Below are 25295 nucleotides of genomic sequence, written 5' to 3'. Positions count from 1 at the left end.
TGTGTGGAGCCCAACAAAGGACTCAATCTCATGACGCTGAGATCACGACCTGAACCAAAACCAAAAGTTGGATGCTCAACCAACTGAGCCACCCAGGCACCCCTCCAGCCATACCACTTTAAACTAGCTGTCACTCAGATGCCAAGTAACTGCCTACAGATGTATGCATTAGTCCAGCTCTGATTAGTCAGATCTGTCCCTGATCAGCAGAACCACCCAACTAAGCCCAACCCAAATTCATAAACCACATTATCATGAACTAATAAGTAAATGGTTGGTACTATAAGTCACTAAGTTTTTCAGTGATTCATTACACAGCAAAAACTAATTGCTATCAATCCATTATAATTCTTTACCTGAGAGAACAAATTTTTGGAACACTGCCATCTCTGGGCCAATAAAACTTATGACTCCACAGTCTATGTTTACTGAGAATTATGAGCATTTGTTAAATACCCTTACCTTAATGGGATTCCTATAGAAAGACTCCTTTCCTGAAGATGGGAATGACATGGCAATAATACGCTCTGGAAGTCAAAATAGTCACTATTATGAATGTCATTATAAATGTGAAACAGTATACGAAAACATATATAATCAGACTCCTTTTTCATAGAAAAGAACTTTCTGGATTGAGAATGACAGGGAAAAAAAAGTTACCTCTCAGGATAATCAAGATAACCTATTCAATTATCCAATATAATGACCATCAAACTCACATAGTGCTCTTAAGACTCAAAGGGTTCCAGCCATTTGGGACAGATTTGTGTTGACCAGTGGTGAGAATTTAATTCCTATTTAAACACCAAAGAAAAATGAGAGATCTGGGTTCCAGCAATGGTGGAAACTCTCAGGGTGCCTTCCCGTGCTCCTGACTCAGAAAATTGAGACCCCTTATTCTCTAGGGTTTTAGGAAGAGAACAGTTCTGAAATTCTTGCAACCCAGAAAAACTACTAGACCTCAAATTCCAAACCAAACAAAGGGAGCCAACTGGAAATCCATTCAATTTCCTGTACAGTAACCAAGCAGCCCTTATTTGAGAGGACAATGCAGATTGTCCATTGTCAGGCATAAACCACGAATATGTTGTGCTACCACAGTGGCTCATGTCTTTATGGATAAAGAATGTTTTGAAAGAACATGGCTCAGAGAAAGCAAGAACAAAATGAACATAATTACTCACACACCAGAAAGATTTGAAGTTAATGTGAGTAAATCAACAGTTAAACTTTACAAACCAGTAACATAAGTGAGGTCTAAGTCAAATCCATCCTTCTTGTATCGCCGTTTGTTTCCCGAAACCTGAGAGTTTAAAACAATCATTAATTTGTAAGACGAAGAATTGACATAAAAATAAAGAATATTATATAGATATCTATAACTCTTGTCAGTATTTCCTGAAACAAACATTTTCTGAATCATAAACATATTTTGCCTGCTTACCATCCTTCTGGCCAGCTTCTCAAGGTGTCTCTTCTGGTGAGCCAGATGAAAAACTCTTATCAGAATGATAAGTCGTAGAGGTCGAAATAAAATTGTCAATCTAACAGTAAAAAGATTCATTTTTGCTTTAGAAATAGGATTTTGTCAATACGGACCAAGCCTAGAGCTGTAGTTCTTAACCAAGGGTGATTTTGCACACACACAACCCCCCACCAAGCCTCTTACCCACCCACCTATGGGATGCTTGGCAATGTCTGGGGATATTTTTGGTTGTCACACTGTGTACGAGGGCGTGCTACTTGTACCTAGTGGGTAGAAGCCAGGAATGCTACTAAACACCAATGCACAGGATAGCCCTTATAACAAAGAACTACCTGGTCCAAAGTACCAATAGTGCTGAGACTGAGAAACTCTGGTAGAGAGAAATAGTTATATGATAGAATTTGTGGGCTGAACTTTTGTGATCTAAGATAAGCATTTTTCAATCATTTTTCCCATCAAAAGTTTCTCCCACCAAAACGGTTCTTGTTCACCTTTGTTTTTCCCATTAGTAACAGAGGTTCACTACAGCTGCTAACACGTATGGGGCAGGCAGCAGAGTTTAATACTTTCCAAGTGTGCTAGCTGGTGTCTCTCCTACCATCAGAAAAAAAAAAACAACATCGTGGCTTAGAACTGATGGTTTGATTATGTGCTTCTCTAACTTGAGTGTGCATATGATTCATTAGGTCTGGAGTGGGACCTGAGGTGTTTTTCCTCTTGCATTTCTAGCAAGTTCTTAGGTGATACTGAGGTTGCTAGTCAGAGAACCATACTAGATCCTGTTATTTTAAAACAACTAAAAAGCCTATCATACAACATCAAATTTTGTTGGGACCTGAACTGAAGTCCTAAGCTGTACAGAAAGGAGCAAGCTGTTGGACTAATGAGTGAGCCACCCAACGTCTATATTCCAATATACATCTGTTCCTTTTCTTCATTGCCAGAGTAGCAAGAGGAAGAGTGGGGTGGGGGATTATCAGTCTTTCATACACATTTTAGTTTCCTGATACCTAAATGGTTCTAACTTTGTCTCAGCTTTCCTCATTGCAGCTGTTCTGCAAAATTCCACTTCCATGGTGCTACCTATGTCACCTTGTTTTCTGTTCCATTTGCTCTTTCTTAGAGAATCATCATTGGAGTCACCCAAATTTTGCATATGCTCAAACCAATACTCTCTTGATTACAGGAAAAACCCAGGAATTTCATGTGTAAGGAACTTATGTTTGAACCTCAGTGGGAATTCAGTGGGAATTTATTTTTTTAATTTAAATTCAATTAGCCAACATATAGCACAATACTAGCTTTTGATGTAATGTTCAATGACTCATTAGTTGCGTATAACACCCAGTATCACATCACGTGCCCTCCTTAATGTGCATCAGGAGCATCACAATGCCTGACTTCAAGCTATACTACAAAGTTGTGATCATCAAGACAGCATGGTACTGGCACAAAAACAGACACAGAGATCAATGAAACAGACTAGAGAGCCCAGAAATGGACCCTCAACTCTATGGTCAACTAATCTTTGACAAAGCAGGAAAGAATATTCAATGGGGGGAAAAACAGTCTCTTCAATAAATGGTGCTGGGAAAATTGGACAGCCACATGCAGAATGAAACGGGGCCATTTCCTTACACTATACACAAAGACAAACTCAAAATGGATGAAAGACCTAAATGTGAGATAGGAATCCATCAAAATCCTAGAGGAGAACAAATATTCAGCTAAAGGTACTTAATCTGTACACCTTTCACTCTTCCCAAAATACAAGTATGTAGTTTAGTTTCCAAGTATGTGGAAATTTGTCTAAATATTTCATTTTTGGCTATTTATTTGGCTCAGAATCAGCACATTCAGACTTAGATTATATAAAAGGAAAACTACAGAAAAGGCCCCCCAAAAAAACAAATGAAAAAAATTAAAACTTTAAGAGAAATAAACACATATTTCTTACCTGGGGATAGTTTGAAGAGACTTAAAGTCATAAAACATATAAATCATATCAACCAGTAGAGTCACTACAATAATGACAGCATCTAAGTAGTTAAGTAAATCAGAAAAATACTGTTGTATCCTGTAGTACAAGACAAAAAAATATTAGTGAATGCTCTCCTAAAGAAGAAATAGGGATATTTTAAGAGCGCAAATTGTTTGACTCATCCCATTAAGAATTCTACTTTAATGGATTCTTTAAAATGCATACTAGACTAGACTAAGGGGGAAAACATCCAAACTGTATCTTATTTTATACATACAAATAACAAAAGCATCAATATGGCAACTTAAGTATGGTAAGAGATATAACCAAACCACTGAACAAGAGGCAAGCAATGGCTTCATGTATTGGGTGAGAAAGGTGGGCTGTCTGGCAGTACTACTGAGCAATAGAAGTTAAGTGTGTCACAGCCTTAGAGTAACTGGGCTGTGAGGAGTGTACAAGAGGAGCACAAGGCCCAGTAATCTGGCTTGCAAACTCTGGCTTTGAGCCTACAGTAGAATCCCAATAGGCTGGAATTTCCCCTGTGAAAGCTGAACTTCCATCCACTTTGCCTTCCTCCCCAACACTGGCTCCTTCAGCCAGGAGCACTGGTGCCCCAAGGCACCTTTCTTCCAATTCTGGGGTAGCCCCTCTCAGGCTCTCAGGAACCTGGGGGGTAAAAACTGTCCTTGGTTCTGAAGTATGAGGATAGAAGTTCAGCAGGAGAGGAGAAAAGTAGCCTTCTGAAATGCTCTGGATGAAACGAGGCTGGGGAATTAGTCCCTGACTCCCACTGCTGACGTCTTTCAGGGCTTGGCTCACTTCATCCACCTTTTCATAAAGCCAGCAAACAGAGAAAAATCAGCCGCTGCCTCACCACCAAGCTTCATCGATGGGATGAGCATGCCTCAGATCTCCTACGTACTTTCACATGAATTTTTATTTTAACTGAGGTAGAGGGTTGTTCATGGTCTATTATGTAGTATTAATAAACTGTCAGCTTTTATTTAGATTCAACTCTTGGTGAAATTTATATTTATAGCTCACACACGTTCCTCTTAATAATGTGCATGCAGACATAATAGCTGCCTGGCCCCACTGTGCAAACCCTTGAAGCTTTACCTGTTGAAGGATCTATAATACATTGCTGGAAACTAGAGTGCCAGTTGCAACAATAATATTAAAGCCCAATCTACTAGAAATTGGAATTTGGATTGTTTCCTTGTTGACCATGCCTCGAGGAGAATTTTTTGATAAAGAGGGATGCATTTGTTGGGTTGACTTGGTAATTATTTTGGGATGTTTCTCATGGCAGTACAAAATAGCTTTACATGTTTTTAAAAAATTAATCAAACTTACCCTTCTACATATACTCGAAGAAGAACATCCACGAAAAAAAATAAAGCAATAGCTAAAGAAATTGAACGATATTCCAAAGGAATATACATTGAGCTCTCAGTGACAAGTAGGTCTGTAATGATGAGGGACATATCTACAAAGATCAGCGAAATTCCAAATATTCTACAACAACAAAAATAGAATAAAGATAAAGTGGCTTTCACTCCTAAAGTTAGACTACATTTAGGCCAATGATATGATACCCAAATGTCACTTAGGATTAAATTGTCCACTGGTAGGGAATACTGTGTTGCCTTAGAATCTTAAAACAATCACTAAGTTCTCACCCAATGGAAGCAGTTGTTAGAGAATTAAAATTCCCATGCCACCATTTCATGTTATCATGCCCTTTTATTAAAGACACATCAGATTAATACTCCAAGATAGCACAGGCAACCTGAATTAAAATTACATGTTTCCACTTGTAAACTCTTCTTAAATCTGAGAATTTTTTAAAGGGCTTCTACCAATTTCTCATAATAAATAAAACCTTATTCACATTGCTAACTTTTACAAAGTTAGCAATAAAAACCAAGTGAGAGCATGACTAACATAAGCCCTTCAAAGACTACTTTGACCAATAAGATGTTTTATCAGTGAGATTATATATTAATAGATGTTTCTAGCACAGTGCTGGGCACATGAGAAGGAATTAAATTCCATAAATATATACATTGTTGAACTTCAATGTACCTCCTGATCCTTTCTCTTATATATTCTAAACATGTTCTTCATAAACTGATTACACTACTTGTGTAATCTATGAAGATAAATTCATTAGTCTTCAAAATATTTTCTTATACTTGCAATGCAAATTAAAATATAAATTTATTTTACATTTCAAGTATTTTTGTATTATATGGTAGCTAACTGAACATAATAAAAATAAATTGAAATTTAAATTTTAAATAAATTTAAAAGGAAACAAGTATTTTGTGTGACTGTATCATAGCATGAAATCTTACTGTCATGTAGAGAAGAAGCCAAAGTAGAATGCTTCCAGAATTAAGGAGTACTTCTAGACAAATTAAGTGTTTAATAAAAACACTTACAGAATTTTAAAAAGCATGCTTCATTAATTTTACTTTTACAGGTAGAAAAAACATACTAATATGTTACTATCAGGCTTAGATACCATTTCTTTGCAATTCTTAACGTTCAGCTTAAACTAAAATTTCAAAACAAATTATGTTACGTTAAATGGGGCACAAGGGCTATTTAGCAACATACTGACAGTGGAAATGTGCCCCTCCCCCTGCTGAGGTCCTTTATCGTTAAAAAATATTAAACGTTATGTGTAATTATCTCCTCTTCTAGGGTCTTACTTACATACCTGAACGTGAGTGATGATGCAAGTGAGTATACAATTCTCTTAATCGTGCTGCAGCAAAAATAAATAAAAATTAAATTCCAGAGTTTTCAAGTTTATCAGGTTTCTTCTAATATAGAATATGAATTTAGCTAATAAGGACTTTATAAATATAGTTTGAAAGAAAATTCTTCAGCAGTTGCACAACAAAATGCTTTTTACCAAGATTTTCACTGTCCTGCTTCATTGTTTTTTTTTTTTTAACTTTCATATGTGGAATAAATGCAAATAAAACTCTAAACTATGTTTAGTAATATTTCCATTGCCTGTAAAGCCCCAGTCCCAAATTTATGGTATTATTAAGTTGGGATCATCAACTAAAGCAGGATAACACGGAGACAGAAAGGCATGGTAGACGAGATCAATGTTCCATCTCTCCCATTAATAAGCTGTGGTATCTTGTGTAAGTCATCAAACCTTGGCCAGACCTGTTTCCATAGCAGTAAAATAAAGTCCTTCAGGGATGGGTAGAGAGTAAATGATACTCTTGTCTTACAATATTCATCTCTTGAAAAAAAAAAAAAAAGACATCCAGGAACACAACACTTAATTGTTAATGCGAGTCACATTGGGGTTGCAAGTGCACTTTGGAGATACAGAATTTTAGTAAGATACATTTCAAAGGAGAAACACCCTAGAGACTGGGCTCCTTCCATTAATAGGGGAAGGAGGAGCCTGTTTGATGGAGCCTCCAGCTATGCCTCCTTTTACTCTATGCCTGGAGTCAAGGTAGCTACTGGGGAGCAAATTATTGCCCTGCTGAAGCCTACAACATAGGTCCCAAATTCCACCCCAAGTAGCATTAATGCCAAAGCAGTGCCCAAGGATGGACTGGACAATGGAGTAAACAGATGAATAGAACTGGGCCCTGCCAAAATCGGCTACTAATGAATGCTATTAGGCTAAACTGAGTCATAAGTACTCCCCACTCCCTGCAAATTCTCCCTCCCCCACCTGCAGTCACCATCTCTGCCCAAGCTTTAGGAAGCAGAGGCTAATGTGGACACATGACTAATTGGCCAAAAGAGGGGAATTGCCCTGAGGCTGCCATTTTCTTAAAACATGCCCTTCTGATCCCACACAGACTGGATTTCTGGGTAACGAAGAAATGTTATAATAAATCTGAATTTACTTGACAAAGTGACCATACAGAACCCATGCCTGACAGAATCACAAGACACAAAGGGGAGGCTTTAACTCCCCTATCTTTTTCAGTGTCTCCCAAAACTACTCCAAGTAAATATACAGTTGAGATTTCTAAAAAAAGTTTTGTGTTAAGAGTTCAGCTTCAAACAACATGTGTGGAGTTTGCAGGGAAAGAACGGTGACTCAGTAATTCCATATCCAGCAGAAGCATTGCTGACATTTGAAAGGAACAAACACCCTCCAACATGCCATGACTCAAAGCATAGCAGCCATGTGGCTCTCCTAAAAACAATTACTCAAAGAAGTACCAACCAAGCAATGAGTCAAAATGAAGAACTCAGGAATAAGGAAGATACCTTATAGAGACAAGGTGTTAAGAAATCATAAATATTCAGAACTAAGTCTAAATAATCATTGTTAATGTAGCATGTGGCAATGTGAACAAATGATTCCAAAACCAAGGATAAATAACATGAAATTCTCCATAATAGTATGACTTTCATATTGTAGGTTTTCAGGGGACTTCTGGGAAGATGGTGGAGTAGGAGGTTCCTAAGCTCACCCTGGGCACACCAAGGTAACAGCCGCATCAGCGTAACTAACCCAGAAAATGACCCAAAGACTGGCAGAAGAGACCTTCCACAGTTCATGGTGGAGAGGAGGCCACATTGCAAAGGGTAGGCCGGGTGGAGGTGCAGTGGGGAACAAAACTCCTGCTGAGACTAACCGCAAACAAGAAGACCCCACAAGCATGGAAAAGGGAGAGGAGCAGACTCCACAGCAGGTACCCCAGACATGGGGGACCTGCAATGCGAAGATGAGCCCCATAACATTTGGCTTTGAAAGCCAGTGGGGCTTAACTTTGTGAGTTTGTACAACCAGTAGGGCTTAACTCAGGGTACTTTAAAAATCAGACAGACTTAGTTCTGGAGAAGCCAGAGGGCAATAGGGAACTGAGTCCTTGCCCTTAAAGGGCCAGAATAACAAACAATCCCACTGAGATAAGCATAGAAGCAGCAGTTTGAAAAGTATCTGAAGTGTAGTGAAGATTTATTTATTAATCTCAGAGTATATGCTGGAGAGCAGTGATCTTTAGAAGACTTCTCCAAGGGGCGCCTGGGTGGCACAGCGGTTAAGCATCTGCCTTCGGCTCAGGGCGTGATCCCGGCGTTATGGGATCGAGCCCCACATCAGGCTCCTCCACTATGAGCCTGCTTCTTCCTCTCCCACTCCCCCTGCTTGTGTTCTCTCTCTCGCTGGCTGTCTCTGTCTCTGTCAAATAAATAAATAAAATCTTAAAAAAAAAAAAAAAAGACTTCTCCAAAAACAAAAGAGCTGGTGGGACCATTTGCCCCCACCCCAGCCTAGTTAGCCTGGGAACCAGTGAGAACACTTTACACCTCCCTTGCTAACACCGTGTGCCCTGCCCCCATGTTCTCCTGTGGATCTGTCACATCCAACATGCCCCACTCAGAGGGGCTTTCTTCAAAGTGACACCTGCCCTGAGGAGAGGGGAAGATAACTACACATACAAGTTCTACTGCAGTCCCAGTAGCTGAACCTTAAAACTGGCAGTGCAGACTGCCCTATCAATGCATGTGCCACCTGAGCAGACAGACAGGGGGCAGGCATCTGATCTGATTGTCAGCCCCATCCACCAATAAAAACCTCCCAGGGGGCAGCACAGGGAGAGAGACCAACAGTTTCGGGTCACTGCAGTTCTGGCAGATGAATTGGGGGGCAGGTATCTAGTTAGTCTGCAGGACCCATCCACCAACCAAAGCCTCTCAGGATACAACACAGGGAGATGCCCTGAGGTCGGTGTGACTGCAACCCCAGCAGATGAGTTAAGGGCAGGCACCTTGTCTGACTGCTGATACCACCCAACTGCAAGTCTACAGCAGCCCCAGACTGGCCCCTCAGTAGCAGAGGGACCAAAACCTGCCTATGACAGGCAAAGTAGATTGCTGCAGCCAACTGGATTGAAGGACAATGAGGCTCAGCAGTAGAGTACGTGGAATCCAAATACTGTTTCCAGTAAACAGGCACCACAGAACCTCTTCTTCATAAGGTCATTACTTTCAAAGTCAGGAGACATAATGACTTTCCTAATACATAGAAACAAACACGAGAGTTACTTAAAGTGAGGAAACAGAGAAATTTGTCTTAAATGAAAGGACAGGACAAAACCAGAGCAAAAGAGCTAAAATGAGACAGAGATAAGCAATATGCCTGACGAAAAACTCAAAATAATGTTCATAAAGATACTTACTGGATTTAAAAAAGAGTGGAGGACCTCAGTGAGACCTTCAATAAAGAGCTATAAAATGTAAAAAAGAACCAATCAAAAGGTGAAGAACTCAATAATTGAAATTAAAAATATGCTAGAGGGAATAAATAGTAGATTAGAGAAGACAGAAGAATCAATCAGCAAGCTGGAACATAGAGTAACAGAAAGCAACCAAGCTGAACAACAACACAAAAGAATAAAAATGTGAATAAGTTAGGGACTCAGCAAAATTATCAAGTATGATAACTTTCACATTATAGAGATCCCAAAAGGAGAAGAGAAAGAAAGGGGGACAGAGAATTTGAAAAAAATAGCAGCTGAAAACTTCCCAAATCTGGGGATGGAAACAGACATCCAGATCCAAGAGGCACCAAGAGCCGCCAATAAAATCAATATACAGAGGTCCACACCAAGACGCATAACAATTACAATGGCAAAAGGTAGTGATAAAGAGATTTTTTTAAAGCAGCAAGTGAAAATAAAGCAGTTACATTAAAGGGAAACCCCATAAGGTTACCAGCTGATTTTTTCAGCAGAAACTCTGCAGGCCAGAAAAAAGTGGCATAATATTTTCAAAGCGCTGAAAGGAAAAAACCTGCACTCAAGAACACTCTACTCAGCAAGGTGTAATTCAGAGTAGAAGAGATGAATATTTTCCAAAACCAAAGTGAAAGGAGTTCATTGCTACTAAACCAGTTTTACAAGAAACATTAAAGGAAATTCCTTCTGTGGAAAGAAAAGGCCATTATCAAGAATAAGAAAATTACGAAAGGAAAACATTTCACATGTAAATACAAACAGAGTAAGTAGTAAATTACTTATAAAGCCAGTATGGAGGTTAAAGCAAAAAGCAGTAAAATCAATTATATCTATACAAATCAGTTAAGGGAGTCACAAAATAAAAGGATGTGAAGTATGACATCATATACATAAAATGTGAGGGGGTGTATAAAAATATAGTGCTTTTAGAAAGAGTTCAAACTTAAGCAACTATCAATTTAATAGAGACTCCTATATGTATGTTATACATGAACCTAATGATAACCACAAATCAAAAACCTGTAATTATTCAAAAAAATAAAGAGAATGGAATCCAAGCATATCACTAAATGAACCATCGAACCACAAGGGAAGAGAGCAAGAGACGAACTACAAGAACAACTATAAAACAAGTAACATAGGGGCGCCTGGGTGGCTCAGTCAGTTAAGCATCTGCCTTTGACTTGGGTCATGATCTCAGGATCCTGGGACCGAGCCCTGTGTCCAGCTCCCTGCTCAGCAGGGAGTCTGCTTCTCCCTCTCCCCTACCCATGCTCATGCACTCTCTTGCTACCTTTCGCTCTCTCTCTGAAATAAATAAAATCTTTAAAAAAACACAAGTAACAAAATGGGAGTAAGCACATACCTATTAATAATTACGTAGAATGTAAATGGACTAACTGCTCCAATAAACACACAGGGTGACTGAATGGATAAGAACAAGACCTATCTATAAATGCTGCCTACAAGAGACTCATTTCAGATCTAAAGACATGTAGACTGAAAGTGAGGGGATGGAAAAACATTTATCATGCAAATGGAAGCAAAAGGCTGAGATAGCAATACTTATATCAGGAAAACAGACTTTAAACAAAGACTGTTAACAAGAGACAGAGACATAAACATAAAGGGAACAAACCAACAAGAAGGTATAATTGTATGCACCCAAATATCACCAATTAGGTGCTCAACTTGGGAGCACACACATCCATAAAGCAACTATTAACAGACATAAAGGAAGACATTGAGAGTAATAACATAATAGTAGGGGGACTTTAACACCCCACTTACATCAATGGATAGATCATCCAGACAGAAAATTAACAAGGAAACAGTAGTTTTTGAATGACACATCAAAATATGTGTCATATTTTGAACACATATATTCAGAACATTCCATCCTAGAACAGCAGCATATTCTTTTTGAGTGCACATGGAACATTCTCCAGAATAGATCACGTTAGGCCAGAAATCAAGTCTCAACAGGTTCAAAAGGATTGAAATCATATCATGCATATTTTCCAACCACAATGGTACGAAACTGGAAATCAATCGCAAGAAAAAATCTAGAAAGAGCACAAATAACTAAACGTGCTACAAACAATGAGTCAACCAAGAAATCAAAGAGGAATAAAAAAATACATGGAGACAAATGAAAATGAAAACAATGGTCCAAAATCTTTGGGATGCAGCAAAATCTGTTCTAAGAGGAAAGATTATATTAATACAGGCCTACCTCAATTAGCAAGAAATATCTCAGGTAAACAACATAACCTTACACCTAAAGAAACTGGTAAAAGGACAAAGCCCAAGGGCAGTAGAAGGAAGGAAATAATAAAGGTTAGAGCAGAAATAAGTGAAATGGAGATTTAAAAACAATAGAACAGACCAATGAAACCAGGAGCTGGTTCTTTGAAAGGCTCAATAAAATTGATAAACCTTTAGCCAAACTCAAAGAAAAAGAGCCAGAGTGAGAGCAAGAGAGAACGTGAGAGTGAGTGCACACAAATTCAGAAATGAAGGAGGGGAGAAAACAACCAACAGCACAAAAATACAAAGGATTATGAAAGAATATCATGAAAAATTATATGCAAAAAAATTGGACAACTTAGAAGAAATGGATAAATCCTAGAAGCACAGAACCTCCCAAAAGTGAATCAGGAAGACACAGAAAATTTGAACAGACCCATTTCTAACATGAAATTAAGTAATTAAAAATACTCCTGAAAAACAAAAGTCCAGGACCAGATGGATTCACAGGTGAATTCTATTAAACCTTTAAAGAAGAGTTAATACCTATTCTTCTCAAATTATTCCAAAAATAGAAGATGAAATAAAGCTTCCAAATTCATTCTATGAGGCCAGCATTACCCTGATACCAAAACCAGATAGACACTACAAAAAAAAAGAATACAGGTCAATATCACTGGTGAACATAGATGCAAAAATCCTCAACAAAAGGCTAACAAACCATAGGCAATGATACATTAAAAAAAAACTTTCACTAGGGATGCAAAAGTGGTTCAATATTTGCAATTCAATCAGTGTGATACAGCACATCAACCAGAGAAAGGATAAAATATATATGATGATTCAATTGATGCAGAAAAGGCACTTGACAAAGTACAGCATCCATTCATGATAAAAAAAAAAAAAAAAAAAAACCAAACACCTTGGGTTAGAGGGAACATACTTCAATATAATAGAAGCCATATATGACAAACCCACAACTAATATCATACTCAATGGTGAAAGACTGGGAGACTTTCCCCTAAGGTCAGGAACAAGATCTCTAGTCTCACCACTTTTATTCAACATAGTACTGGAAGTCCTAGCCACAGCAATAAGACAAGAAAATACACAAAAGTCATCTAAATTGGTAAGGAGAAAGTTAGAGTCTCTATTTGCAGATGATCTAATACTACATGTAGAAAACCCTAAAGACTACACCAAAAAAACTCCTAGAACTGATAAATGAAGTCAGTAAAGTCCCAGAAACTAAATTAACATACAGAAATCTGTTACACTTCTAAACACTAATAAAGTAGCAGGAAAATTAAGAAAACAATTCCATTTACAACTTCATATAAAGGAATAAAATACCTAGGAATAAACTTAACCAAGGAGATTGAAGAAATGTACCCGGAAAACAATAAAATACTGATGAAAGATGTTGGAGATGACACAAACAAATGGAAAGATATTCCATGCTTGTGGATTGGGAAGACAAATATTGTTAAAATAGCCATACTATCCACAGCAATCTATACACTTAATGCAATCCCTATCAAAATATCAAAAGCATTTTTCATAGAACGAAAACAAGGAATCCTAAACATTTGTACAGAACCACAAGAGAACTCAAATAGCCTAAGCGGTCTTGACAAAGAATAGCAAATCTGGAAGTATTACAATCCCAGATTTCAAGATCTACTACAAAGTTATTGTAATCACAACAGTATAGTACTGGCACAAAAACAGACACACAGACAAATGGAACACAATAGAGAGCCCAGAAATAAACCCAGGCTTTTGTGGTCAATTAATCTATAGCAAAGGAGGCCAGAATATACAATGGGGAAAGGATTGTCTTTTTAACAAATGGTGTTGGGAAAACTGGACAGCTACATGCAAAGGAGTGAAACTTTCTTACACCATATACACAAATAAACTCACAATAGATTAAAGACGTAAATGTAAGACCTCAACCATAAAATTTGTAGAAGAAAACATAGGCAGTAATTTCTTTGCCATCAACCATAGCAAAATTTTTCTAGATATATTTCCTAAGGTGAAGGAAACAAAAGCAAAATTAAATGATTGGGACATCAGAATAAAAAAGCTTTTGCACAATGAAGGAAACAATCAACCAAATGAAAAGACAACCTACTGAATGTGAGAGGATATTTGCAAATGACATATCTGATAAAGGATTATCCAAAATATGTAAAGAACTTATACAGCTCAACACTAAAACCCCCAAATAATCCAATTTAAAAATGAGCAGATGAACAGACATTCCTCCAAAAGAGACATACAGATGGCCAACAGACACGTGAAAAGATCCTCAACATCAGTCATTATTAGGGAAATGCAAATCAAAACTACAATGAGATATCTCCTCACATCTGTCAGAATTGCTAAAATCAACAACATAAGAAATGACAGGTGTTGGTGAGGATGGGGAGAAAAAGGAACCCTGAAGCACTATAGGTGACAAGACCAACTGGTGCAATCACTGTGGAAAACAGATGGAAGTTCTTCAAAAAATTAAAAGTAGAATTACCATAGGAACTAGTAATTCCACAACTGGATGTTTACCCCCAAAACAGGAAAACATGAATTCTAAGGATATATGCACCCCTACGTTTATTACAGCATTATTTGCAATAGCCAAATTATGAAAGCAGCCCAGGTGTCCACTGATAAATGAATGGCTAAAGAAGAGGTGGTACACACACACACACACACACACACACACACACACTGGAATATTATTCAGCCATAAAAAATGAAAATTTGCCATTTGCAACAAAATGGACAGATTTAGAAAATATAATGCTAAGTAAAATAAGTCAGAGAAAGACAAATACTATAGGAATTCACTCATATGTGGAATTTAAGAAGCAAAACAAACAGATAAAGAAATGAAGAGACAAAAAACCAGACTCTTAAATATAGAGAACCGATAGTTACCATATGAGCAGGTGGGGATGGGTAAAATAGGTGAAGGGGATTAAAGAGTACATTTATCATAATGAGCACTGAGTAATGTATAAAATTGTTGAATCACTATATCGTACATGAAACTAATAAACACCATATATTAATTATACTGGAATTTAAAAAGTTGTTCCTGCAGCAGTTATTGGTAAGATACAAGCATATCCACGGCCCACCACACCATAGCAGTTGCAAACATTCCTAGGTTTCTGAGAGTATTGGTATCCATTTATCCCTCACGTGGCTCAAGTTCTTCAGCCCATTTATAGATTGGTAAGAACAGGAGTCCAATGGGACTGGTCCTCAAAGGAAATAGAAGCATTTGAACAAGCCAAGGTAGCTGTTAAACAGATCCAAGCCTTAGGTGTTTGTGTACAGGGCCAGCCACTTGAATGGATGAAACCAGTTACCCAAAAGGGTTTAGATGGAACTTATGGCAATGGCAAGGGCACAAATGCATACTGTTAGGCTTCTGGTCATGGTTATAGAAAGGAGTTGAAACATGATATTGCATTTTAGAACAAATGTGGGCTACTTACCATGCCTTATGGCAAGTAGAAGACATGACTAAAAGGATCCCAGTGACCTTTCACACTTAGTATCCTATAGCAGGATGGCTAAAGGATACATTCCAAGAGCCCAAGTCAGACATTGGCCAAATCCAGACTGTAGCCAAATGGCATGCCTATTTGCAACAACATAGTAACTTGGTGAACAGCCCTCTTAGTGTGAAGCTGCACTCATTCTTGGCCTGGTGACTCATGTCACCTCTGAAGGACAGCCATTAACTGAGGCTGCAGAGCCACCACAGCTGCCATTCTTTATGTAGGAAGGACATGGACCAATCCCAGAGCATGCCTGTATACTGAAGGGTCAGCAAGGGGTCACCCTGCACCTGGACAGCCATTGCCATCCAACCCTCAACTGGAAGTATCTGACGGACTCTGGCACTGGACATAGGAGTCAACAGGCCAAACTGCAAGCATCATAGATGCTATTGCTTCATGAGCCTGATTCCATTGTTCTATGCACAGATAGCTGGGAAATCTATAAGGGACCAACCATATGTAAAGAATGTACAGGCCATTCAGGGTGTGCTGAGATGGAGTGTATGGTACATGCTGGATAGCTAGTTTGTGCAAGCATATCCCAAATGCCCCTATTAGTCACTTCTGGAGAATACAGAGATCCTGTTCTTCCTTTATATTCCCATCAAGCAGAATATGCAGAAAAACATACTGTTCAGTGTTCAAGATCAAGGGCTCTGGGCGTGCTTCCAGGGTGTGCTCCCAGTACACCCTGAATGGCCTGTATATTCTTACATGCCCCTCTTCCATGACTACCTGGAGCCAGGTATGCCAAGGTGCACTGCAACCAAATCCCACAGCAACAGTATAAGCCACAACATGCAAATGATAGGAGAACACAAATAACTAAGAAACTACAAAAAAAATTCTCCCAGGAAGGGTGTCCAGGTGGCAGGCCTTGATCTCCTTGGAAATGCTGGCCATGCAAGGAGAAGCAGGGCCACTGATAGTTGGTAGAGTAAGTTACTATGATGTAAAAACTTGCCATACATAGCTCCTAGCAGTAGATGCTTTGTCCAGTTGGCTACTCCTGGACTCCCTGTACTTAAGTTCCCCCAATAAACCTTTGTCTCAACCATGGTCTCTGGGTCTTTTCTTTGGCTTCACTAAGCCATCACCCACCCTGGACTAAGAGTCTGTGGGGGTGTGGCTGCACACCAGCTAGTTTCATCCAGTGTTTGGCCTAGCCCTCACCAACAAGCATGTGGACTAATTGAAATAAACCTGAGAAACCAGGCTGGTAAGTTCGAATAATTATACTAAATTCTTCAGCAAACTTATGGAGGTCTTCAGTCACTTTAAGAAACTTTAACTATGGTTCTCAATTTGGCCTTAGTCCAGGGAATGTAGGAAACTCGGGGTTTATTTAGGTACTCACAAGACTTGACTTTAAAGAGGCAGGTTTTAATAGTTTCAGGAGAGGAGGAATAGGGCTAGATGAGGAGGAAAAGGCAAGTTCTGTAGAGAGAAGAGAGGAAAGTGGCACCAGAGGTGGGGCCTGAGCACAAGATGGCTTCTACCTGTATCTGCAGCAAGGGGGTTGGGCGGGGGGAGGCCTCAGAAGCCATTTTGACTCCTTTCAATTGTTTAGAAATAGTTGCCTCAATTTAGAAATAGTATCATATGCAACTAACGAATCGCTGAACAGTACAACAAAAACTTATGATGTACTATATGTTGGCTAACTAAACATAAAAAAAATTAAAAACAAAACAAAAAACCCCAAAGAAATAGTATTTTACAAAGGGACAAACAGAAGCCTGAAAATATCTGGAAGCCTCAAGGTACCATTTAAAAGAGGTATCCCATTCAGTTTGTTTGTTTTGGAGCCATAGCTTTCTGACTTCATCATGAGTGAGACAAGTTTGGGGAGATTGAAATTTCTTATAAGGCCACTGAAGTTATAAATTATTTTTGGTTACATCAGTCCACTTAGTTGTAAATACACATGTGAAGGGACCATAGTTTTAAAACATAAAACCAGCAGAGTCCCAATAGTGGTGGAGGAAGGGGGCAGGAGGCAGCCCTCAGAGCATTTTGATGACTGAGATCCGATTTCTTAGAGGTTTTTCTTCTAGAGCAAAGAGAAAAATTCCTAAACGGCAGTTTCAGAAGCAGTGTGGTTCCAGAAAGAATCAGACCAAAAGCCAGCAAGTTCCAGTAGGAAAAATGTGGTTCCAAAAAGGAGTCAGACCAAAGGCTAGCACAGTTCAGTAGGAACAGTCTGATCCCAAACAGGAATCAGGCTAAAGGCTAGTGTAGTTCCAGCAGGCACCATTCCAGATGGAATGGTCCAATCCCCAAAGGGGGTCAGACCAAAGGCCAATACAGTTCAAACTGGCACAGTTCCAACAGGAACGGTCTGGTTCTGAAAAAGAGTTGGACCAAAGGCCAAATGAGTACTCTCAAATAAAAACAAAAAAACCCACAAGACCTTAAAACAGATCCTGAATAAAGTCTGAAGAGCTTGAACACAAAGTGTAGAGCTCAAACTCCAGGAGAAAACTTACCCTCGAACCCCAGGGTGGGCGAGAAAGCAGTGAGCACAATTGGCTCTGTGGGTACCGGCACCTGTTTGCTCACCAGCCTCAGAGCTGTTGGGGGGTCTTCTCTGGATCCCACTTCTGATCACCAAGTAATGTTAACCTTAAAAATAAAACTGCCATCAGGGAAATACAAATCAAAACCCCAATGAGATACCACCTCACACCAGTCAGAATGACTAAAATTAACAAGTCAGGAAACAACAAATGTTGGCAAGGATGTGAAGAAAGGACAACACTCTTACACTGGTGGTGGGAATGCAAACTGGTGCAGACACTCTGGAAAACAGTATGGAGGTTCCTCAAAAAGTTAAAAATGGAACTACCATACAACCCAGTAATTGCACTATTAGGTATTTATCCAAAGGATACAAATATAGTGATTCAAAGGAGCACCTGCCCCTCAATGTTTATAGCAGCAATGTCCACAATAGCCAAACTGTGGAAAGAGCCCAGATGTCCATTGACAGATGAATGGATAAAGAAGATGTGGTATAGATATACAATGGAATAATACTCAGCCACCAAAAAGAATGAAATCTTGCCATTGCAGTGGCATAGATAGAACTAGAGGGTTTTATGCTAAGTGAAATAAGTCAGAGAAAGACAAATACCATATGATTTCACTCATATGTGGAATTTAAGAAACAAAAGAGATGAACATAGGGAAAGGGAAGGAAAAATCAGATAAAAACAGAGGGAGACAAACCATAAGAGACTCTTAACTAGGGTTGCTGGAGGGGAGGTGGGTGGGGTGATGGGGTAACTGGGTGATGGGCATTAAGGAGGGCACTTGATGTAATGAGCTCTGGGTGTTACATGCAACTGATGAATCACTGAACACTATCTCTGAAGCGAATAATATACTATATGTTAATTAAATTGAATTTAAATTAAAAAATATTTAAAAGAAAAACAATAAAACTACTAGTTATTTTACCGGCAAAAATGAGCTTATTCAGGAATTGGCTCTGTGGGTACTGGCATATGTTTGCTCACCAGCCTCAGAGCTATTGGGGTTCTTCTCTGGATCCCATTTTTGATCACCAAGTAACGTTACCCTTAAAAAAAAACCTGCCAATTATTTTACCAGCAAAAATGGGTTCATTTGGGAAGAGCAGAGAATTGCAATCTGGGACAAGCAAGCTATGGCAAAACCACAAAGGAGAGAAACACTCTTTTATAGAGGAAAGGGGGAAGTTGGAAGGGGCTGTTATAAACTAAAAGTAAACTGTGAACTGGGAGGTTGTAAACAGTACAAATAAAACAGTAAACTGGGAGGTTGAAGTATACGGCTTTTCATTGGTTGAGTTGTGACTATTTCTCATTGGCTGGGCTGTAGCAGTATTGATTTGCAAAGTCTCTTTCTGTTGGATTTGGAATTGACAGTGAGTGTTAAGGTATGAGAGCTCCCCCTGCCAAACCTCCCAAGTTCATTTTAGTGAACTTTTCACTAAATGCAAAAAATATTTTTTAAACAAAATTTAACACCCATTCATAATAAAAACTTCCAGTGAACTGCAAATAGAAGAAACTTCCTTAACCTCACAAGTGCCATTTACAAAAAGAACCTATGGCTAATAGGAATCTTAATGATGAAAGACTGGATTTTTTTCTCCACTGATTAGGAATTTAGGATGTCAGTTCACACTTCCTTCTATTCAAAATTGTACTGGAGGCCCTAGTCAGTACAATAAGGCAAGGAAGGGAAATAACAGAAATACGGATTAGAAAGGAAGAAATAACATATTTGCAGATGATATGCTTGTTCTGCCAAGAAAATCCCAAGGAATCTACATAAAAGCTAATGGAACTAATATGTGAATTTAATAAAGTTACCAAATAAAGGCTGATATACAAAATTCAATTGTATTTCTGTAGATGAGCAATGAACTGAAAAATAAAAATGTAAGCAACTGTACCATTTATATTAGCATCAAAACCCATGAAATACTTTGGTATAAATTGACAAAATGTGTGGAGGATTTGCATGCTGAAAATTATAAAACATGATGGAAGAAAACATGGTCCCAGTAAGAAATGTATCATGTTCATAGATTACAAGAGTCAATATTGATGTCAATTCTGCTCAAACCAATTTACAGATTCAATACAATCTTAATAAAATGAATCACAACATTATTTTTGGCAGAAATTGACAACCTGATTCTAAAATTTATATGGAAAGGTAGAGTGATACCACTACCTGATTTAAACACTTACTCTAAGGTTAAATAAGACAATGTGGTATAAAGGAAAGACTAGACACACAGAACAGAACAAAAAAGAGTCCAGAAACAGACCCTTGTATATGGTCAACTGATTTTCAACAAAGATGCAAAGGCAATTCTATGGAGAAAAGGGAATCTTACGAGAAGCCATAGTGGAGTTACTGGACATACATTTGCAAAAAAGAATGCTCTTCAACCCGTATCACACAACATACACAAAAATTAACTCAAAATGGATTCATATACCTAATGTAAAACCTAAAACTATGAAACTTCTAGAAGAAAACAAAATATTTGTGACCTTGGATTAGGAAAAGATTTCTTTGACAGAACACCAAAACCCTAATCATGAAAAAAAAAAATTAGATTTCCTCAAAATTTAAAATTTCCACTGTGCAAAAGACACGACTAAAAGAATGAAAAAACAAGCTACAGATTGGGAGAAAATACTTGTAAAACATTCATCTGATAAAAAACTTGTATCCAGCATATATCAAGAACTCTCAAAACTAAACAATAAGGAAAAAATTTAAAAACAGGCAAGATGAGATAGGGCACGTTCAGGGTGGTACTACTTAAAAAGAAAACCTAGAAAAGAAAAAACATTTAAAATTTTAAAACTAAGAACCATCCTGCTCAGGAATGACTCGATAAACCAGGAAATCAAAAACCAATTTAAACAATTTATGGAGACCAACGAGAATGAAAACACAACAGTCCAAAACCTATGGGATACTGCAAAGGCAGTCCTAAGGGGGAAAGACATAGCCATCCAAGCCTCACTCAAAAGAATAGAAAAATCTAAAATGCAGTTTTTATATTCTCACCTCAAGAAGCTGGAACAGCAACAGAGGGACAGGCCTAATCCACGCACAAGGAAGCAGCTGACCAAGATTAGAGCAGAAATCAATGAATTAGAAACCAGGAATACAGCAGAGCAGATCAACAGAACTAGAAGCTGGTTCTTTGAGAGAATCAATAAAATTGACAGACCACTAGCAAGACTTATCCAAAAGAATAGAGAAAGGACCCAAATTAATAAAAATATGAATGAAAAAGGAGAGGTCACAACCAACACCAATGAAATTGGAAGGATTATTAGAAACTTTTATCAACAGCTATATGCCAATAAATTAAGCAATCTGGAAGAGATGGAGGCCTTCCTGGAAACCTATAAACTACCAAGACAGAAACAGGAAGAAATTGATTTTTTAATTAATTGGCCTAATTAATTATGAAGAGATTGAGTCAGTGATAAACAACCTTCCACATAACAAAACTCCAGGCGTGGACGGTTTTCCTGGGGAATTCTACCAAACATTCAAAGAAGAAATAATACCTATTCTCCTAAAGCTATTTCAAAAAATAGAAACAGAAAGAAAGCTACCAAACTCATTCTATGAGGCCAATATTACCTTGATCCCCAAACCAGGCAAAGACCCCATCAAAAAGGAGAATTACAGACCGATTTCCCTAATGAATATGGACACCAAAATCCTCAACAAGATCCTGGCTAATAGAATCCAACAGTACATTAAAAGGATTATCCATCATGATCAAGTGGGATTCATCCCTGGGATGCAAGCGTGGTTCAACATTTGCAAATCTATCAGCGTGATCCATCATACCAACAAGAAAAGACTCAGGAACCATATGATCCTCTCAATTGATGCAGAAAAAGCATTTGACAAAATACAGCATCCTTTCCTGATTAAAACCCTTCAGAGTGTAGGGATGGAGGGTACATTCCTCAATCTCATAAAGACCATCTATGAAAAGCCTACAGCAAATATCATTCTCAATGGGGAAAAGCTGGAAGCCTTTCCCTTAAGATCAGGAACACGGCAAGGATGCCCACTCTCGCCATTATTATTCAACATAGTACTAGAAGTCCTTGCAACAGCAATCAGACAAAAAATAGAAATAAAATGTATTTAAATTGGCAAAGAAGAAGTCAAAATGTCTCTCTTTGCAGATGACATGATACTCTATAAGGAAAACCCAAAAGAATCCACTCCCAAACTATCAGAAGTTATAGAGCAATTCAGTAATGTGGCGGGATACAAAATCAATGCTCAGAAATCAGTTGCAATTCTATACACGAATAATGAGACTGAAGAAAGAGAAATTAGGGAATCCATCCCATTTACAATAGCACCAAAAACCATACGTTACCTTGGAATTAACTTAACCAGAGACGTAAAGGACCTATATTCTAGAAACTATAAATCACTCTTGAAAGACACTGAAGAAGACACAAAAAGATGGAAAAATATTCCATGCTCATGGATCGGAAGAATTAACATAGTTAAAATGTCCATGCTACCCAGAGCAATCTACACTTTCAATGCTATCCCGATCAAAATACTGATGACATTTTTCAAAGAACTGGAACAAACAGTCCTTAAATTTGTATGGAACCAGAAAAGGCCCCGAATCGCCAAGGAACTGTTGAAAAGGAAAAACAAAGCTGGGGGCATCACAATGCCAGATTTCGAGCTGTACTACAAAGCTGTGATCACAAAGACAGCATGGTACTGGCACAAAAACAGACACATAGACCAATGGAACAGAACAGAGAACCCAGAAATGGACCCTCGGCTCTTTGGGCAACTAATCTTTGATAAAGCAGGAAAAAACATCCAGTGGGAAAAAGACAGTCTCTTCAATAAACGGTGTTGGGAAAATTGGACAGCTACATACAAAAGAATGAAACTTGACCACTCTCTCACACCATACACAAAGATAAACTCCAAATGGACGAAAGACCTCGGTGTGAGACAGGAATCCATCAAAATCCTAGAGGAGAACATAGGCAGCAACCTCTACAACATCGGCCAAAGCAACCTTTTTCATGACACGCCTCCAAAGGCAAGAGAAACAAAAGATAAAATGAACTTGTGGAACTTCATCAAGATAAAAAGCTTCTGCACAGCCAAAGAAACAATCAAAAACACTAAGAGGCAGCCCACGGAATGGGAGAATATATTTGCAAATGATGCTACAGATAAAAGACTGGTATCCAAGATCTACAAAGAACTTCTCAAACTCAACACACAAGAAACAAACAAATCATAAATGGGCAGAAGATATGAACAGACACTTTTCCAATGATGACATACAAATGGCTAACAGACACATGAAAAAATGTTCAAAATCATTAGCCATCAGGGAAATTCAAATCAAAACCACACTAAGATACCACCTTACACCACTTAGAATGGCAAAAATTGACAAGGCAAGAAACAACAATTGCTGGAGAGGATGTGGAGAAAGGGGATCTCTCCTACATTGTTGGTGGGAATGCAAGTTGGTACAGCCACTCTGGAAAACAGTGTGGAGGTCCCTTAAAAAGTTAAAAATTGAGCTACCCTATGATCCAGCCATTGCACTACCGGGTATTTACCCCAAAGATACAGACGTAGTGAAGAGAGGGGCCATGTGCACCCCAATGTTCATAGCAGCATTGTCCACAATAGCTAAATCGTGGAAGGAGCCAAGATGCCCTTCAACAGATGACTGGATTAAGAAGTTGTGGTCCATATATACAATGGAATATTACTCAGCTATCAGAAAGAACGAGTTCTCAACATTTGCTGCAACATGGACGGCACTGGAGGAGATAATACTAAGTGAAATAAGTCAAGCAGAGAAAGACAATTATCATAGGATTTCTCTCATCTATGGAACATAAGAAGTAGGAAGATCAGTAGGGGAAGAAAGGGATGAAGATGGGGGGGTAATCAGAAGGGGGAATGAAGCATGAGAGACCATGGACTCTGAGAAACAAACTGAGGGCTTCAGAGGGGAGGGGGTGGGGGAATGGGATAGACTGGTGATGGGTAGTAAGGAGGGCACGTATTGCATGGTGCACTGGGTGTTATACGCAACTAATGAATCATCGAACTTTACATCAGAAACCAGGGATCTACTGTATGGTGACTAACATAATAAAAAAAAACATTAAAAAAAAAACTTACCCCAAATGCTAGAAAATATTAGCAATATAACAACTTACAGAATAATAGATTTGGGGGACCAGAGGGAAAATTGGTTAAAACTATTAAACTAATTTTTGACTTAATAATGATGCCATATAGTTATATGAATTTATTCTGTTAATATATCACATTAATAAAGTGTAACCTATCCTTTCTTTAAAAAAATTAAAAATTAAAAACAGGCAAGGGATTTGGACAGACTTTTCATCAAAATAATCTATAGACTGTAAATAAGCATAAGAAAAGATGCTCAACATCATTGGTCAGTATGAAAATGCAATTTCAAGTCTCAATGAGATATCTCTACTCACCTATTGTCTCAAAAAACTAAACAAAATGGATAGACAAACCAAGTACAAGTGAGGATACAGAGCAAACAGAACCCTCATACATGTGAAATGGAAGCCTTTTGGGAAACAATTTCTATTATAATTAAACACACCCTTTAACATAAGATTCAGCAATTCTATTGCTAAGCATTAACCAAAGATAAAATGAAATTTATGTCCACACAAAGACTTGCTTGTAAATGTTCATAGCCACGTTAGTCATAATAGGCCAAAAATGGAAATAACCCAAATGTCCATCAGTGAATGGATAAGAAAATATGGGATATTCAAATAATGGAATACAAGTCAGGAATAAAAAGAAATGCAATACTGATACATGTATTAATATGGATAAATCTTCAATGCATTATGCTACATGTAAGAAGCCAATTTTGATTGGCTATAATTCCACTCAAATCTATTAAACGACATTCTGAAAAAAGATAAAACTATAAGGAGAAAATGGATCAGTGATTGCCACGGGCTGAGGTTGTGAGAGGGGCTGAACACAAAGGGACTTGAGAAATTTTAAGGGGATGATACGATTGTTCTTATCATGATTATGGTGGTGGTTACATGAATGTATTAGTCAAAACTCACAGAACTGCCACGCAATGTGCAAAATTCTTTATATATAAATTTTACCTTAAGTTAAAACATGTTTTAGTGTGC

General features: G+C 38.2%; 1 protein-coding gene across 1 annotated transcript in view; it reads right to left on the bottom strand.

Annotated features, from left to right (window-relative positions):
• The window catches only part of LOC123791797 (phosphatidylinositol 3,4,5-trisphosphate 3-phosphatase TPTE2-like), a 119946-nt gene that overhangs the window by 88991 nt on the left and 5660 nt on the right, over nucleotides 1-25295 (bottom strand). The window contains exons 2-7 of the mRNA XM_087864913.1: nucleotides 6199-6246; nucleotides 4827-4988; nucleotides 3444-3563; nucleotides 1445-1544; nucleotides 1240-1303; nucleotides 463-527 (exon numbers count right to left, since the gene is read on the bottom strand). Coding sequence (XP_087721039.1) covers nucleotides 463-527; nucleotides 1240-1303; nucleotides 1445-1544; nucleotides 3444-3563; nucleotides 4827-4988; nucleotides 6199-6246 — 559 coding nt within the window. The remainder of the gene's footprint in view (nucleotides 1-462; nucleotides 528-1239; nucleotides 1304-1444; nucleotides 1545-3443; nucleotides 3564-4826; nucleotides 4989-6198; nucleotides 6247-25295) is intronic.

The sequence above is a fragment of the Ursus americanus genome, chromosome 10, assembly GCF_024610735.1.
Source record: "Ursus americanus isolate L20-20 chromosome 10, mUrsAme1.1.p, whole genome shotgun sequence".
Lineage (NCBI taxonomy): Eukaryota > Metazoa > Chordata > Mammalia > Carnivora > Ursidae > Ursus > Ursus americanus.
The sequence above is the reverse complement of the archived record's forward strand: the minus strand, read 5'-3'. Positions and strand labels throughout refer to the sequence as shown.